General features: G+C 29.9%; 1 protein-coding gene across 1 annotated transcript in view; it reads left to right on the top strand.

The window, feature by feature from the left end:
- The window catches only part of LOC118183143 (cell adhesion molecule Dscam1-like), a 610,771-nt gene that overhangs the window by 409,008 nt on the left and 182,018 nt on the right, over window positions 1-19,745 (top strand). The window contains exon 5 of the mRNA XM_085816874.1: window positions 9,427-9,726. Within this exon, the coding sequence (XP_085673000.1) occupies window positions 9,427-9,726 (300 nt within the window). The remainder of the gene's footprint in view (window positions 1-9,426; window positions 9,727-19,745) is intronic.

Raw genomic sequence — 19,745 nt, 5'->3', positions numbered from 1 at the left:
AACGCAATTCGTCTTACCCACCATGCGCTTATAAAGCCTGTTTTTCAAGCTTTGCTTTTTTATCTAGAAGCAGTGGTTTTTCCTTCAGTTCAGTTCCTTTCATGCAATTCGATAAAATATGCAAATTCTCTTAATTTATTTCATCAGTGTATTAAAAACTACGGACTCTTAGAAAACTGTCTTTTTGTTCATGTGATAGTGAAGGTGATGTATAGAAATGCATAAGAAATATATAAAGAAGTTTAATGAGCAGTAATGTTACTATCTGAGTTCCTTGAGTAAACCTCACATAGGAACGAAAAAAAATGCATATGGAATAAATCCGAAGCATACTGAAGAAAACAAATAGTACATACGTTTTTTCTTTAATCTGTTCCGTAACAAAAACATGAGTCTAATCATGAAATAAATGATCAAAATAGCACAAATTAAAATCGTTTGACTGTACTGAGATCATAAAGCCGACAAATCTAGCCGGAGACCAGATGAGCAGATTACATAATTTACTTCGAATTAACACTTTTCAATCAAGGTTATAAGCTGAAATTTATATTTTTTCATTTTCCGTTTCTAATGCTGGCAAAATTAAGTAAGCTCCCGAACTATCATTAAATGATATGAGGTGTTACGTGAAAGGTATTAAATAGAATATTAACGTTTACCGTCGTAAGAATGATTTAATTTGCAAATACACCTTTCTGTACTTTTTTGAGGCAATTTAGTGAAGAGAAAAAGAAGAATACTTTCAAATTGATCTCTTAGATTTGCACTTAAGTAGAAATACCATAAGAAATGATTGTCATTAAATTAAATTCATGCGGACATGCGGACATTACCGAAAGTACCAGGAAAAATGCTATTTGAGGTACTTCAAATTTTAATATTACATTTTGGAGCATATTCTAAACTCCACTCTCTGTAGGTCATAAATCTGCTTTAATCTACAGTTTGCTGAAACCTCAAGTAGAAATCAAATACTGAACTCCTTAAATTCAGGACATGAAAAGAATTTATCGATCGAAATGAACACTTTCAAAAAATCTTAGAAGAGTAGAGTCTCGCATTCCAGAATTTCAAATTAATTACAGTTGAATTTAAGCCTCCAGTTATTTTCCTAGGTGTAACAATTGTAAGTTCTTTACGTTGCCTAAAGTGCTATCAAAATGTGGAATGTGAAAGAGTGTTCAAGTGAAAGGAAAATCGAAATACTTTCAGTGACATCCCTTTTCAATTTGTTCCATCGGTCATTCCTCTCACGTCCACACCGATGCCCAAGCTTTTCTAGGTAACCAATCTTGGGCCATTTCAGCGGTTGACACTTTCACATTCTCCTCAAAAGCAAGAAGCTGAATTCTACTTTGTATTCTAAAGCAGTTCGAAATCAATGCATGCCATTTGGACGAGAATGTAAAACAAGTTTGACTCCAAAAATTTTGGAGATTGTTTAAGCGACGAATTCTTCCTGTAAACCTTCAAAAGATATATGTATTTTTTCATTCTTAGATCTATCTTCCACCGTTTGAAAAAAAAAAAGAAAGAAAATGCGTTGGGAATTCTGTTTTCGTCTTTCTTCCAACCGATTTTTCATGTTTCGGTAACACACAATGGGTTTGGAATCGGATACTCTTGTGAATGTATCATGAGACGTGATCGTGAAGAGATCAGTTTCTTTGCTTTTTTTTTTCTTTTTTTAAGTACTTTGAGTAGTTTCTTTATTTAACGAGTTGAATTTCAATGCTGGAAAATGAAAATGTATCGAAAGTCTTACATTTCAAATCCTTTTTCCGAATCCCTGGGGAAATTTTATTTTTGATATTTTGCACCAAGTTTATTGACAGCTGGTTTTTTTTCTTCTTTTGTTTCTTTTATAAGAAAAACAGAAAAATAGCAACGCATATTATCACATTTGATTGTTTAAACCATTAAATTCAGAATATATAAGTAATATTTGAGCCTTTATTGATGACGATGAAATCGATCGGATTAATATAATTGACGGTATCAGCACTTGAGTTTAAGTCTGCATGTGCGGATGTTTTAGATCGATCAATACCGAATTTAAAACAAAAATGAAACACAAAGATTATTTTACTTAATTTTAGAAAGAAAATAATAAAGATAAAATTGCATTATCATAACATATGATTATGCTTAGTTTACAATCCAAAGAAACATACCGGAATTATATTAGTTCATAAATGTGAAATATCGTAATCATATTTCTCTTTACCTAATTTATTCCCATACATAACTGTTGGAATAACGATAATCACAATAATATGTAATCACTCACTCATAATGTTGTTCTCATGAAACTTCATTTGCAAAAACATATGCAGTTTAGAATCTAAATGCTATATTTATTTTTGTTAAAAATTAATTAAATGCTTTAATATAGTTATATAATTTTATATGTTTAAACATACATGCTGAAGTATAGAACTTTTATTTTTCATAAATACAAATGAATACAAGAATTGGGATTCGAAGTATTTAATGACTAATATAGTCGTCAGACGGCTGAATAAGTGTTTAAAGCTTCTTGCTTATTAATCACTTATCATTTTACCTTTGCTGTCACTTCCGCTTCCGTCAGCTCCCCTCAGGATTGTAATTAGTTAATGCATAATTTGCATAATTTTTTATTTTAAATTTCTCAAGAGCAGAATTTTTTATTTTAAATTTCAGCTTTTGACAGCGATTGTTGACCGTCTCAGTACTCACTTAATTTCGCTTTCTAGATTTTCGCGAATTTTTTCTCTTCGTCGCTTAAGTTCTAAATTTTCTTGAAATGGCTTTAGCCTTTGGCATCTTTCATGCAACTTTGGCATCTCTGTATCTTTAGAAAGGTGTTGTTCACCTGAGTCGAGGCCTTTAGCAAAAATTCATAGACGAAACTTATCTTGTAAATATATTTTATGCATTTAAGCTTTAACTTCTGTTTTGTATATTAAATCTGCAATCAGCATATATTTCTTTTATTTCATTAACTGTATAAATTATTAAGCTGATAATCAATAATCTTATAATAAAAAATTTTGAAAGTTTTAAACCTTTACTCGAGTTGGAGTAACTTTAATGAATGATTTAGGTCGGAATCGTAAGTCCTCTGCCAGCCTTTACGGGACCCAAATTCAGCAAGAGTCAGTAAGAAGCGAGAATCAAATAAGTTTAGTCATAATTGCAAGAAACAGATATTTTTGTATCATATTTCTAACAGCGAGTAATTTACTTTATATTGGTTACCTCGCCAAGAGAACAGATTACGATTCTTGGTCACGAAAACTCCTTTTAAAGCTTACATCCATTTTAGTTTCAAAATGGTCGTCACTGTTAGGTAATCTTTATTATGTAAAACATATTAATTGTCAAAAACCGTGGACGTAACTCTTCCGTTAATTCTTACATACAGCTAAATAATATTGTTAGTCTCCTATTTTTTTCCTCCGTGAAAATCGAAATATATTTTGATATTATTAAAACATAAAAATTTATTTTTATATTATCCACTGCAAAAGAATGCTTTATTTCTATATTTGTACAGCAAATGCCAAATCATTTTCACCAAGAAAGCCCTTGTAATATACCTTTGAGAAATATTGCATTCTTCTTTTTCCACTGAACAGAATTAATAACTTCCTGTTTCGGTTGAAATCTAAATTTTGTTTTGTTTTTAGATTGCACTAAATATCATTAAATAGTTGTATCAAAATTTCTTGATTACTACAGCAGGTAGCTCATGCTGTCTACCTCTGGGATAAGTGCATTCTTCTCTTTTCACTGAACAGAAATAAATAAGTTCCTATTTTGATTTTGATCCAAATTTGGTTTAGTTGTTAAATTGTGCTAAATTGTATTAAACTGTTGTAAAAAATTTTGTAGAGATATTCAATTTTTTGAAGGCATATAAAAATCAATTACTCTTTCACCTGGACTCAAATTCTGGATCTTCCGATCGCCAGCCGAATGTGTCACCAGCTATATCATGAGAGCATTAGACGAAATTTTCTTATATATTTTTTTTCACCCAAAGAGTACCTAGGGAGAGGAGAGCGACATTTTCAGTCGGGCTAATTCAGATGGTGACAAATTGTCTTCCATCTCCTTTTAGTCGGAAACTACATAAGTGAGAAGGGAAAAAAAAAAAAAAAAAAAAAAAAAAAAAAAAAACGAAAAATCTTTTGTCTGCTAACCGATTATGCTGCTATTTACACTCTTAGAGTACACATAGGGAAAAGCAAAATTTTCTTAAAATGAGAGTGAAAAAAAACCTTGTATCTTTCAGTGTTCTTAAAAAAGGTTTTCTGTGTTGTTCCTGTATTTAATGATACACTGGAACAAAGATGTAAGTAATTTTTGTCCAATAGTTGTATCTTAAAATTTTTGTAATAAATTCGGAAAAAAATAACTATTTCGTTACAGAATTGCTTACTAATGTTTAAGTTACAATTTTGCGATCAATCGATTTCATTTCATTTTTCAAGTTGCTATATCTTTTCTGTTTCACATAATTTTTTATAAATATTTAATTTTATAATTTTATAATTATTTAATTTTTATGAAAATTAATTCATTATTTAATTTAATTATTATTATTTTATTCATTATTATAAAAATGCATACGTTTAATTAGTTTTTTACCTCAAACACAAAACGATGTATGAAACACCTATGATCTTTGAAATCTATTGATTTTTTCTTTTTTAGCGTCAGCTAAGCAGAGTTTTTCGCAATTGTTTCTAATTTATCGTGCGATGTCTATAAAATGCAGCGCGCATTTTTAAAGAATCAGAAATTAAATCAGAACTGACATCTTACAGATTTCAGTTTAGTAGTGATATATATATAGTAATATTTCAAATTTCTTTTATCTAAATTTCTCATTTTCGCTTTCCTAATATATACGTTACGAACACTTAAAAGCATATTCTCTCCTTATCGCTGCATATCGATGGGCAAAACTTTGAAAAGCATTTCTGTTATGCTTTATCTTTCTCTCTGCTCGTATATTATATATAATGCATACTTTCATATTCTTAAAAGCTCGTAAGAGGAAGAAGAGAAAGTCAAGCAAGTTTCATTTTGAGATTATCTTCTTTTTTCTAAATATTTTAAAAGAAGCAAAAATTCTCTCATATCTGTAGTAGAACACTTAGATGATGTGCAGTAAGCTTAAGAAAACTTTTCAAGTGAGAAGAAACAGAATGATGATAAATTCGCTGTCCGGAAGTTTTCCGTAATACCTTTCCTTTTGATAATTATGTTAATGTTTATTCGTAATATAAACAAAAGAATAAAACAAGTTCTAATTAACATTTAAAGCTTATCATGCAGTTCTTCGAAATACCAAATTACAGACTGTTTAATAGTCTTTGTCATGAAATGTGGGTGTTTTACATTCTCTCTTCAAATGTGCATTATCCCTGTCAGAGGTTTTCGTTCGGCAGTCAGAATTTTCGTAACTTTTTTTTAATAATGAGCATACAACTTTTCCAAAAATACATATAGGAAATGCCGAAGACGGCATTAAATGTTATGTTTCGCTGTTCAAAATTATTATTTTTTCTTAATTTATTATCGCCAAACATGAATATTTTCGTCATTCAAAGCGTTTCTGTAATTGGACTGCGACCAATAATTACGAAAATAAAGGCCAAGTATAGACTTCTAAGTCGGCTAAAAGGGTGTATATACAGTGGGATAACTTTCAGGAGAGATAGAGTACACCAAGATGATGGAAAAACACAATGCATGGTCGGAAACTCTTTTCTGGTGCGGCAGTGACGGCATAAAACACAAAAAAGGAAAGACACGAGCAGGATAAGAATACATGTTTATTATGTTTAGGGCAGTAGAAACCAAAAAATAAGAACAAGGACAAATGAAATAAGATGAAGGAAATGATCATAGTCAAAGAAACTGTTCGCAATTACGTTCGAAACGTATCCTCAATACGGGATCGTCAAGACTGGTCCGGTGTATTGACCAGCAAGATCGCCAGACCTCACTTGTAATGACTTCTTCTTCTGGGAGTACGTCAAGACATTGGTGCACGAAGACTCGATTAAAAGTGCTGAGGTAGTCCGAGACATGCCCGATAGTTTCTAAAGCATCAAATGTCGGAGGTGTCAGGCCTAAATCAGGGTCCGGGGTCGTAATTTCGGGCAGTTACTTTGATGACGATCGTTGTCTATTTTTTTCTTATTTCTTGATTTTTGCTGCACTAAGCATAATAAACATATTCATGTGCTAGCTTTCTTCACGCTGTTCATGTGCTTCCTTTCTTGTGTTGTCACTACTGCGCCAGGTAAGCCTTTCCGACCGCGCATCACTTCATGATCTTCTTAGGTGTTCCGTCTAGGTGTACTATATATCTCCTAAAAGTTTGTAACCGATTTACTGAAACATCCTGTAAATATTTATTTATACAGCTAAATATTATAACAGCCCCATATACAAAATTTCAACGTTCTACGGTTAATCGTTTTTGATTTATGCGAGATTCATTCGTAAGTACGTATGTACAGAATTTTTTTAATCATTTTCAAAATTCGTTCTGGAAAGAGTCATTTATTCTGCGCGTACATACAGAGGACACGCTAAAAATATTAAAAGTGGATCCGAGAACTGTCAAAATATATATTGCCACTGAAATATGGCGCCTGAAATTTCCGCGATTACAATATTTCCTTTATTTCGAATATATATATTATTTTAGAATCTACTCTGTTATTTTAGAAGTAATCTCTTAACCCTCTCAGCGTTATGGACGTAAATTCCCGCATATAAGTGTGGCTTTCTTATTATGAAGCTTTTTGCCAGCTTTTTAATGTGTCCGATTTCGGTTTGATTGTATGTTGAAAGAGAGGGAATCAAAGTACAACGTGAGAGAGTTGTTTTTTATTATAATCAATAAAACACCATTTATTCATGACATTTTGAGGAACTTAAAAGAAAAGGGCTAACCCCGTGAAACTTGGGGGGTTAAGATTATTTTTCGTATTGTCTTGTTAAATAGCATTATTCTTTCCCACTATTTTAGCACACCTATATCCGAGAAATCGGAATAAGAGGAGAATAATGTATTTCTCACGGAAGTATCTTAAGGATCAGGTTGTTCATTCAAGCAAATAGAGCCTGGTCAACGTTAATTTCATGTTATTCATCGAAAGACTGAGTCTGAATGCGGGTGACATGGCAGATAGGCTTCTAGTATGCCGTAATGAACAGGAATAAATAAGCAATCTGCAGATGCATTCACAAATAATAGTTTGGATATCATTGTGGGTACATTAGAAATTTACACATTAACTGAACTCTGAATAAGGCATTTCACGAGTAAAATGCTTCATATTTAAACATCATGCTTCATTTTGAAATTAACCTCGTTATGTGTACGAATTCTATATAAATATTATTAATTATAACCACTTGATATCTCAGAAATTCATGAGGTATTTATTCATCTGCTTTACACTGCATTCTCTCCTTTCAAGTACCAATCTTTGGTAAAACTAAAATATGACATGCAGCCATTTACTAATATCCAAAATTTTAGGATCAAGTGTTTGTGTAAGGTAAAAAAGTTATCCTAAATTCAAAACCCGTATTACTATTTTATTATTTTATCACTGATTTTATAGTAGTATTACCATAGTTTTATTATTTATAGAATATTTCAGTTTACTTGTTATAGTAGTACATTTACTATTATATATATTTCATATTTTCTGAAGAGTTACGTATTTTGAGTATTTTTATATCTCCTTTGTATTATTGTGTTGTTTACGTATCTCTGTAAGCTCCATGGCATACTTTATGGAATATGAGAAGTTTTGCATTTGCTTTCTTAAATTTTAAAAAAAAAAAGAAATTCTGAAACCCTTAATCTAAAAACTTAAAAATACATTCATTTATATTTTATTTATATTAAATTTATAACTGATTATGGTAAATGAAATGAGTTCTCAAATTGTTTCGTTTTAAACTGGCATTTTCCTAAAATACCACAATAAAAATAACACTGAGGTAAGCTTATGTTTTTCTACATTCATATGGTGCAGTAAAACATAATCAAGCATTACAAAAAATGCAATAATTATACGGTTTTACATTTTGGACAATAACTAAATATTTGAATGAAAAAGGGGAAGAAATTCCGTTGTTAGTGAATTTAGAAAATGAACATTAGCTCTCTGAATTTATAGTTTGAAATCGTTTAAAATTGTCTTCTATATGAATTTTTTAAATTGCACATCCTAGAGCAATTAAGTGTTTTGAAGCAGGCGGTAAGAAAATTGTGCAGTGCTTTAGATGGACTCGAACTCCGGACCTTCTAAAGTTAGTCGGACGTTAGTTACACCGTAAAGACACACGATAAAACGAAAAACAAGCATATTAAACACTGCGAGCAATTTTTAGTTTTGCTAATTGAAAATATCTTCAATCCTCTCAATTCTACTAATTCAAAATGTCCTCATCTAACTGAATGATGCTTTATTTTTTTTTTCGAGTTGTAATTCTAAATGCTTAAAATAAAAGAATTTATATTCAACCATTAAAAGTTTGCAGTGAATGTTAAAATTTTTAATTTCATTTATGGATTCCCTTTGAAGTATTAAGGAGAGTTAACTGCTATATTTATGGTTTGGTTTGGTTAAGTTTATTTGATTATGGTTTATTATTTGAAAAGCACACTATGACTATCTGCCTAAAATGAGGGACGCCTTCGTTCATCTTTCTTTTAATTTTGTATACGCGTTACCACGAAGCCACACATGCAGCCAAACCCATTCACCGGGTTTGAACCTCGAACCGAACTACTAGTATTCAGCGACTTCACAACTCGACCGCTGGTGGGCGCTATATTTATGACAAAAATATAAATAAAATCAAAGAATCTAAAGAGTAAATTAATTAACCGTTGATTAAAGGAAAGGTATGCTTAGTTTGGAAAGTGTTATAAACATTTTTGAACAGCGGTGTCTGTATCTATGAGTATGCGCTAAATAGAGAAATGTTCGCTTTGATATAAAAATGGCTAAAAGCATTTCTAAATTGGATTTCGCAAAAGTGAATGTAAATAATTATAATTCCCTTGCATCATAATGCTAAACTGAGAACCGTAGAAAACATTTTACTAAATCACACTGAAATATTTGTGATCTTCATAAGAATATGCACTATTATATGATCTTCTTCGGAACTACTTCTTGAAAAGATATATTTGCTGAATATCATCGATCTAGTCTAACTATGCTGTACAAATCGTACACTATGATGCTTTTGTTTTGCTTGCCAACCGTATTTTCAAGAACGAGATTAAAACTTGCATTAGTCTACAATTAAAAGTTTTGAGTTTTTAAGTTTCTCATGTATTAATATTAGCCAATAATGTTCTAAATTTTTTTGTTTCCTTTTCAATAGAACCTTATGGACAAGTGCCACCTCGTATTACGCACACAGCTTCCCGTGTTCTCGTGCGAAATGGAGAAAGTGCTCTTTTACCTTGTGCAGGACAAGCTTTTCCATTGCCGAGTTATCGATGGTACAAGAAAGAAGGTGGAATATCCGTGATCCCAGTTAAATTAAGTCATGGAAAAAGAGAAATGGTTGGTGGTACATTAATACTACGGTCTGCTGAACTCAAAGACAGCGGTCGTTACGTTTGTGTGCTCGCAAGTTCAGGTTCTGAGGACAAGGCGGAAACGGAGCTTGTGGTAACAGGTATTAATTATTGACTTTAAACATTCTATTTGCTTAATCTGCTTCGGGCACAACAACAAGAAATTTATTGTGTTTCACTGTAGATACTTAAGAATTTCTTGGTTGCGAATTACTTCTTTAAAACCACGCCTTCTTTTCGTTTTCATTATAGGATTATGTAATTTAATTTGCTTCGCTTAAATTTCTGAAAAGAGATGCCATTATATTGTGACATATTACGTCTTTTTTTATGGAAATAGGCAGAATATAAGCCATCTCATTTATTCTGTTATGCTTACGATGGAATGTATTCGATCAAAACTTGAAGTTTTCAAGAAATATTACTAACTATTTTATCATAATAATACTTAAGAAAGTAAACTGGAATCATTGTGCAAGTAAACGTTCATCTTTCTTTTAACTTCATAAATAAAAATGCAAAATAAATGAATTAACATTTCTATATATACCTTTTGATGCTTAACTGTAAGATAAAATGTACTAATAAAAATGATGAAAATCCAAAATCGCGTATTATGTTGATGAAATAAATGAACATACGAGTATTTCTACAGTGATCATTATCCGAAGTCATAAGAAGTTATATAGTAGAATGTGAACAGAAGCAGAAATCTGCTATTAATTGCAGCAACCATAAACAAATTATTTAGAGAACTGAAACCATTTTCAAATTGCATAAGAGAAAGTAAAATATACAGTCAGAATTTTATAGTCAATTTCGGCAGCAAATAAGCTTTCAAAATTAATCCAGACATTGCGCATTGTCTTCCAAGAAATGTATGTCTAGACACATTTTGTTTTCTTATGTACTAGTTAATAAGTGTTCTTTATATCTTTCATATAAATATATACTCCATAAAAAACATAATGTGTCAAACCACTTAAAATAGTATTCACTAAGGTTCGGACTTTGAAGCTTAGAGAAAAGATTTTTTTTTTCAATTTCTAAGAAGACCACGGTAATTGATATATGTGTAAAAAATAACGTGCATGGAATTCTCGAATTCATATCAATACTTTTAATGCTCATAAATCGTTTTTGAAAGTTATGATTTACTTTTAAAGGATGCGTCCAGAATAGAATAATAATAAATGCAATAGTTTAAACATTTTTGCATTTACACAAAATTTATCTGTGTACTAACTTTTATATGAGAATGAGATAACGATAAATGATGGTAAGTCAGACAAGTAAAAAGTATCACCCATTGTTCAAAGTACAGATTTCAGCGAAACATATTAAATAACCGAAGAAATATTTCCTATGTAGATGAAATGGGCGCAATAGTTGTTAAGGGAAAAGAGGAACAGCATAAATCCCCAATTGAGAAAACTTTGAAATTTCTTCCTTTCGTATTTAAAAAAGAATGCATTGAACAAAAGGACGATATTGTTAAATTAAGCAAGAAATTATCTCATATAAATCTTTAATAACAAAAAGGAGGGAAAAGGTCTTGGAATCATTTTTCTTTTCCTTCGAATCCATTTTTGAAGAAAGATGCAGTAAATAAAAGAAACTATTATTGAAAGCGATATTTGTTTCTTTTAAAATATTTTTTTCTGAAAATATCTTCATTTATACGTGCAAGTTGAAAAATAAAAAGATATTTTTCTCTTTCTTAACATTTAAGCTAAGAGAAATAACACAATAAAATTGTTTAATTACAATTCAAACTGTGTTATTTAAACTATTTAATTTTGTTCATTATAGAAAGCTATTAACATTCTCGAACTTATTGTATTTAAGATCTTTTTATGCTAAATTGCATTTATGCTAAATTGTAATAACAGCATAAAATTAAGAAAAATAAATAAATAAAAACACTTAGGAAAAACGCAGGATACTGGAGATTTAAAAAATTGCATAAATTTTACTTTTGATACTGAAGATAATGCACGTATAAGAAAGACAGGAATTCTGTAGACCAGTTATATAATATATGACATTAAAACCGGTTCTCATTAAAAAGTGCATGCTATAAAGTTTGATGACAATTGTTGGCGTAAAAGGAATATCGAATTGTTACTATGAAATAAGCACTATTTATATACCTCATTTTCTGACTCGGACAACAGTGCTGTACTTTTCAAAGCTATATGTTACATATAATCAGTCAGGAAAGACTTCCCCCCCTGGCATAAGATTTTCTACGCGAAGTGTATCACAGTATCTCGGATCTCAGTATTATCCATTACTCAGAATAACGTAAAATTAAGAAAGTTCTTAAATTTTACTGCAGAATTTGACTTCAAGGAGAAAATAAATTTTCTTATTTATCGGATTATAAGATGAAGATGCACGCTTAAAAGGACCAGGTTTGAAAGGGATTAACATTTATATGATTCGGCAATCGATAGCAGTCATTTTTTTCTTATTATGATAATTAAAACGAGTAACAAATCTCGCAAATTGTTAACCTGACTCTTAAGAAAATCCTTAAGCAGGATGTGATTCAACGTGCTATGGAGAAGAGTTGGAGATTTCTAGGGAAGAAACAGCTTTCATTCCAAGTTTTACAGCGAGAGCTTTATTAGACATCTGACCGGACATGACTGTTTGCGAGACCAACTTTATAGAACTGTAGTGGTGGATTCCCCAAACTGTATTTTGTGTGACTCTAATCAGCCTATGATTTTGAACATTTAAATAATTGTATTGATTGCACTTACTTGGTATGAGGACATTGTTAAAAAGTACTGGAGAGTCCGTGAACTGGGGGCTTAAGCGCTAATGTTAGGCATTTGTAAAATAAATAAATAATCTCGCCCAGAATGTATAAAAATACTAAATTTTGGAATATTTATTCAGGTTAGATTCCTCCTTATGCATAGGTCAGATTCGTTATATTGCTGTTATGGCAGGTTTATTTTACCTTGTGCAAAATGATCATAATTAGCCTTCTAATAGTAAGACGAGTCCTGAAACAAATTCCCGGAGATTAATAATCATCACATGCTCTTTTGTACATATTTATTAGTATTTTATTTTATTATTTACATTTATTGTCTAAAAGTTATGTAAATTAGTTTTAAAGAAAGTATGCATTTTCATGTTTTAAATACCATTTTTCCGTTTCGTTAAAATGCTCTTCTTAATATACAGAAATGAATATTTTTATAAAGAATTAACTTGGAAATTCTGTCACTACATACTATTATATCATTTATAATATGTCGTTTTTAGATATTTGAATTCTGAAAACACAAAAACTCAAAACTTTATTTAAGACAAAATCGCAAAATATAATAAGAATTACAATAAGAAATAAATTTAAGATAGCAAACAAAAGAACTGATGGTAAAGTCTTAAAATCTATTGCATTTCACATTCCGGTTTTCGCAAGAGTTCTTCCTGATTCCCTTGAGGAAACACATTGCAGCTTCAGTGACTTTGCCAAACAAACAAACAAAATGCACCAAACTCAGGGGCTAAAAATCTACCACCAAACTCAGATCTTAGATTAAAAAGTATTTTTTGTTGGAGAAATAGTAATGCACTTTGTTCGAAAAAAAGTATTTTTGTAGTTTTCCCCAAAAGCTCTTTGCCTTTTCTTCTTTTTTCCAGCAATTTGGATTTATTTACTTTGGAGGTACCTAACTACATAGGTGACTTTGAAATGTATTGATAATATAATGCATGCTGACCAGTTAAGCTGAATTTGGAATACCACTGAATGTTTCTTAAGAAAGCTAAATTTAGATTTTTTTTTACATGTTAAAAGAGCATATGTCAAATCAGAACATATTAAAAATATTTTCTTATTCCCTATGTTTACGGTTTGGGTGCTTATATTTCTCAGAAACGTTCAGTTAATTATGTTATTCAACAAAGTATACCATTAAAATATTCTTATAGACGAATTGCCATTTTAAGTATTTTGGAATATTTCTATTTTTAAAACTTTTCTCTTGCATTTTGCTCAAGAAATTCCTGTCATTTGCAATAGACGTTGCACGATACCCCATGATGACTTCGTGTTGATAAAGGTTAAAAACAACCTGTCTCTGCAGCTGTCGCATAAAAAAAAGAGTCCATATGTTAAGAAACTCATACACCTTAAACCCCTCATGATCTTCGAATATGTGACTGTTGCAAGAATTGTGATATGTTATTTATTTTAAAAGCAATTACTTCCAATTTTTACAGCTGACTTATATAATATAGCTGCTTTGGAAACTAGTAACCAGAAAGTTTGTGTTGCCACAAATATTTTTGTAATTTAATCCTCTTTGTGACGAAATATTTCGCCATGTTTCCACCTTGCGCGCATGATATTTTAAAAATGGCTAATGGTACATACTTGAAATTGGATGGAATTCTTTATATGGACACTATTTTCTAAATGAACCGACAATCTGATGAATATTTTACTATTGAAAAATTTTATGGACGAAAACATTACACATTTTTTTTAATAAAATACATTTTATAAACTCAAAATAAAATAAAAATGTAACATGAAATTTTTAGAATTTTAGGTTCACAGTAGTTTCCAGTAGTTAAAGAAGCTCTATATTAAATATGAAATTAAATTAAGAAACAGAATGTTTTAAACTGTGCGCGCAAGTTGACATGAACGAACATGACGAAAAATGTTGTCACAAAGCGGATTCAATTATAAAAATATCTGTGGCAACACAAACTTTCTGATTACTATTTCAGAAAGCAGCTATATTATGTAGTCAGCTGTAAAAAGTTGGTAGTAATTGCTTTTAAAATAAATAAGTTATCCCAATTCTTTCGACAGTCACCTATTCGAACATCTTATGGGTTTTAAGGTGTATGTGTCCCCTTAAAAGAATTCACTAACTATTTCATAGACCAGAAATGAGGTATTTTTTTTCTGTACAATTGGTGTATTTGTGTATCAAACTTAAATAAAGCTGCTCAACATTCAAAGAATCTCATTCACTTGTAGCTAACGACATTTAAAATAAGCGGTACTTGTAAAATGCTTTCTTCAAGTAATAATATTTTTTCGTCAGCACATTTTCTAACATGTAAGAATTTTCTTAGCTATAAATTATGACTATAGTCTTATGATTTCATTAAAATACTGTTCAAACTGCGTCAGATTCCTAGCAACACGCTTGAAACATGCGAGTCACGAATATTATTAACTTTTGCATCATCTTTGTTTGGCATAAGGAAAAAATCTGATGTGTACACTACATGACTTCCTTGTAGGGAATATTAAATTATACGCATTTTTTCTTGCATTTTATTTAAACTTATTAGATTGAATTAAACCTACTTCGCGGACAGCGCATAAACCGCAAGAGAATAAATGCATTCTTAAAAATTCACTTTGTTTACCATAGCGACACTCTGGCGCTAGGTTTACTTAACAGTATTATATTTCATTCATATTATAACTCAGAATGCACAAAATGTATATCATTTAAAGAATTATATAATCGTTGCCACATGTTCTATTCAAATACTATAATAAAGCTAGAACTATGTATAAAAGAAATTAAGCAAACAAAACAAAAAAGAAACAGTTCTTATCAGACGATTGAGTATTTCTCATTTAATTAATTCAGTTCTCACTTCGCGAGAAGGCAAAAATACATAAGAACTCAAAATATCTATATTAAAAATTACGAAGTAAATCTCAAACGCTTTTTTCCTCGAAAAAAATTCCAGAAAGAATTAAGCATGATTTAATTGGCAAAAATAAATGAATGCGTTATCTTTGTTGTTGCGAAACTAAGTTTCTCTAGATTAGCAACAAATCCACTACTCTCCTGTTTCAAATATAAACATCAATGGCCGCTATTGAAAACAGGCTTAGCGACAATTAAACAACTTTAAAATTGCTGATAATTCTAAAAATATTGCACACAGATTTACTAAAGGCATAAAATCCTTACCCGGAAGATAAAAACAACATAATTCAATCATTTTTAAAGCAAAAAATGTACAATTTACAAACATATAAGAGTAAAGAAACTGAGATCACTGAGCCGGGTAATAAAGTGAATATATATATAAATATACAAACGTATATAAATATATTTATATATATTTATATACGTTTGGTGCGGCCGATTGCAACCAAAATACGAGGTGCAAATCTACATGTTATAGCAGTCCTATATACAAAATTTCAACGTTCTGAAGCTACTCGTTTTTGAGTTATGCGAGATACGTGCGTACGCACGCACGTACGTACATACTTTCGTACAAACGCCGCGAAAAATTCTCTTCATAATTAATTTTAAAGCAGTTTTGTAATTGTTTTGAAGGAAAAGAGTATTTTATTCTGTCCTTACGTGCAGATATCACGCAAAAACATCGTTAAATTGCATTCGATAGCGGTCAAAATGTATATTTTCGTTGAAATATGCTGCCTGAAACTTTTCGCGATTACAATACTTCCTTTTTACTTCGTACAAGGAAGTAAAAAGTAACACTATTCTTAAAAACGTTTCTTTGACTTGAAACAAAGCATTTTTGTTGCTAGTCAAAACATTCACTATAAATAACACTATATATTTAAAGCATTTACTATAAGTAATTCTATATACTTAAAGCATTTACTATAGGTAATACTATATATTTAAAGCATTTACTATAAGTAATACTATAAACCATTTACTATAAGTAATACTATAAAGCATTTACTATAAGTAATACTACTAAAATATTTAAAGTATTCACTACAAGTAATACTACTAAAATATTTAAAGCATTCACAATAAGTATTTTAAGATTTCGGTAGCATATGCATAAAAAGAGCTTTAGATTAGCAAAATGTCTTATGATTTTAATCGTAAAAGATTTATTTTTTGTAACTGAAGCTTGAGTAAAAAATATATATTTTAACGATTTCAAATATAAAATGAACCTACAAAATAAAACTGACATTATTTTCTGTGTGAGTGCAATGATAACATTTTCAAAGATGCATCATTTGTTTGATTTTAGTCATGTAAATCAATCTTGAAACAGTTTTTTTTATTATATTAATTATTTCTCTGCGCGCAATGCGCAATAAAACAAATAAGCGCAACTATTTGTACTAGAGATTGATAAATCAATTTTCATACTTATAAGTACATATATATAAGTAAATAATTTAATTAATCGTAATAAATTGCCTAATAACTGCGCAAAAGCTGCAAAGCAATAAATTAATAATTTATTTAATAATGTATTATTTACTGTATTATCTCCTTTGATAAAAGTACTTAGAATTTTATAAAAATGAAGTAACCCATAAGCTTAGTTAGAAACCGAATTTTGAAAAAAAAAAAAAAAATTAAATGGAACCATCAGAAATGAATGTTGAATAAATTGAAAATGGAAACGTTTAAAATGTTAAAATTAAAATTGAAAATGTTTCCGATCAATTAACAATAATTAATAAATGCGAAAGTGTTTCATCGTTTATGTAAAAATTATTATGTCAAAAAAGGCTTGGTAAGACGAGTTTAAGCTATAAGCAGAGTTTAAGTGAGATGAATTGAAGTAAAAGCGCTGTATAGAATTCAGTAAGAAAGTGGCTGTTTCGTCAAGTTTTAAAATTCAGAATCGTGATACATTATTGTAAGAGTGAATTGCAGTTTCCTTACTTGCGAAAAATGCCCCCCGACACTTTCGTCTTTAATCATATTAACGCAATGCAAACTTTGTAAAAATAATTAACATGATGCAATCTTAGTAAAAACAATTGAACAAGTAGGAAAAGTGAATAAAATTATATTTAGATAAGACAAAAAGGAAAAATTAAAATGTATGAAAAGGAAATATACATAATATAATAAATGGCTAGAAGATTAATTAATAAACTTATATTGTTTGATAATTTTTAAACCAATAGGGGTCTGTTACTTTCTTTTTACTCAGAATATAATTTGAAATTCAAACGAGGATCGAGTATGGATTTAGGGTGTAGGCGGGGACATTTGGAATCTATTTTTACAATGCGAGAATAAAGTGGTCGTTTAACTTTCTTTCGAATGTAAGAGGCGTCTGTTGAAATTTTGACTTTAAATTGACAAAGCAGAAGAAATTAATTAATTTTTCTCTAATTGTTTTAGCGGAAAAAGGAAAAAGGTACTGGCAATCTTTACTGCTCAAGAACTGCTAAGCAGACTTAGAAAGTTTGGAAACAGGCCCATGTTTTTAGTAATAGGAATAAAGAAAATGCTAGAACTAATGATTTTTACATTGTAGCAAATATCTTCAGTAATTACACTACTTACAATTTATTTAACTGACAGTCATCCAACATATACCGCCTTTTAAGGCTTAGGAATAAATTTTCATATCCCTATGAGTCAAATTATTTAGATTGAGTAGTTAACCTGCTCTTCTAAGACAATGATTGGTTATTTTTAAGAATTTTATTAAATAGTAGAATTTCGTATTGTATATTTATGGTATCGGTACAAATATTTAAAATGCGTTGTATTTGATTTAATAATAGTATTTCTAATAATATTCTTGGAAATGCTGGAAGTTCAATTTATTAATTTGTTAGTATTAAAATTGAAGTTGCGTGTTTTGTTATACATCTTTTTGTAGTTAATTATTTGAAGATCTAGATAGTCGACTACAATTTTGTGATCTATTAGTTTTAATAAGAGTGAGGCACTTTGGATAAATTTCTGAATTTTTAATCTTGTTAAAATTACTAAAGGTAATAAAATCATATATATATATCTGTAAGTATGAATGTAGTAAATTAAATCGTGTTGCTGTAAATCTTTTGGAAGATCAATTCTTAAATGAATAAAAGGATATTACAAACCGATGTACTCGTGTGCCTATTTGGATTCCCCTGACTTGCTTAAAAAGCTGATTTTTAAATTTTATGTAGTTGTTAAAAATAATGCATTTAAGGAAGTTTTTCCATGTATTAAAGTCTATAACTGTGAGCATAGCAGGAAAGAGTTTAGGAAGATCAAGGAGGCTAGTATGGATGTCTTTTAATGTAAGCGAGGTATGTAAGTTTTGAAAGTCATAGCAGTTCAGGTAGTGAATATATATATATATATATATACTATATATACTACCTGCCACTTATTAAAATCATTTAAGCACTTTTAAAATTTACTGTTCAGTTTCCTTATAAAAATATTTTTAAAATGACTTACCTAATAAAATTTTAAAACTTCACAAAAAAAGACTAATCAAGACTAATTTATTCCTATTTATTTCATACTTTTTCATCATAATTTTTTTTTTTAATTTTCTTCTCAGAATTCGGGAGCATGTTGGTAGCTTTTCTGATCACCATCTTTCAATTCAATAGTTCTTAGAATTTAAAGTGCTTTTCTAGAATTTGACTGAAGAAGTTTAGCATATCGTCACTTTTAGTTCCTTATGTCCTCTTTTAAGACTTTCTGTAATGTCGTCCCCAATTTCTTCATATGTTGTATCAATATTAAAGTGCATTACTACCTATCTAAAAATAGGTGTTCATACCTTTAATGGTATCCGAAACACCGGCTACAGGTTGCAATTCATCTGAGGATAAAAATAAAGCCACGTTCTGGAAAGTATTTTTAATTTCGTTCTGAGAAACTCCCCATGCATTGATCATAATTTGCATGACCTCTAACAAAAATACCGATTTAGTTTCCTTATAAGAAGTTCTTGCATTTCCGCAAGATTCAGTTTTGTTTAATATTTTTTAAAGGACATGTTTTATATAATGGCATTTAAAAGCTTTTATTCTGGTCTGAAGACTGAGAGTTAGAATTTGGATTTGTAGGTTAACACACTAATCTAAAGATTTTCAGAATTATTAAAGGTGTGTGCAGTACATTTATCTAAAGTAAAAGTGTTTTTCTCAATTTTTAGTTTAATGTCTTATTTTAAAAGAAAATTAGTAAAAATACTGCTTATTATCCATAAATTTCCGTTGTTAAAGTGAATTTTCACTTCTTTCAAAAATCTAAACGTTTTCTTTTACCTGAAACTAATATTTTCTCCTTAATTGTTGTATTCATATTGCGCGATAATAAATAATGCAGTACCTCGTTCGTTCAAATTCTGAAAAACT

Source organism: Stegodyphus dumicola, chromosome 5 (genome assembly GCF_044657685.1).
Source record: "Stegodyphus dumicola isolate Sdum_Otavi_A_Nest chromosome 5, ASM4465768v1".
Classification (NCBI taxonomy): Eukaryota; Metazoa; Arthropoda; class Arachnida; order Araneae; family Eresidae; genus Stegodyphus; species Stegodyphus dumicola.
This window is presented reverse-complemented; position numbering and strand designations above follow the sequence as displayed.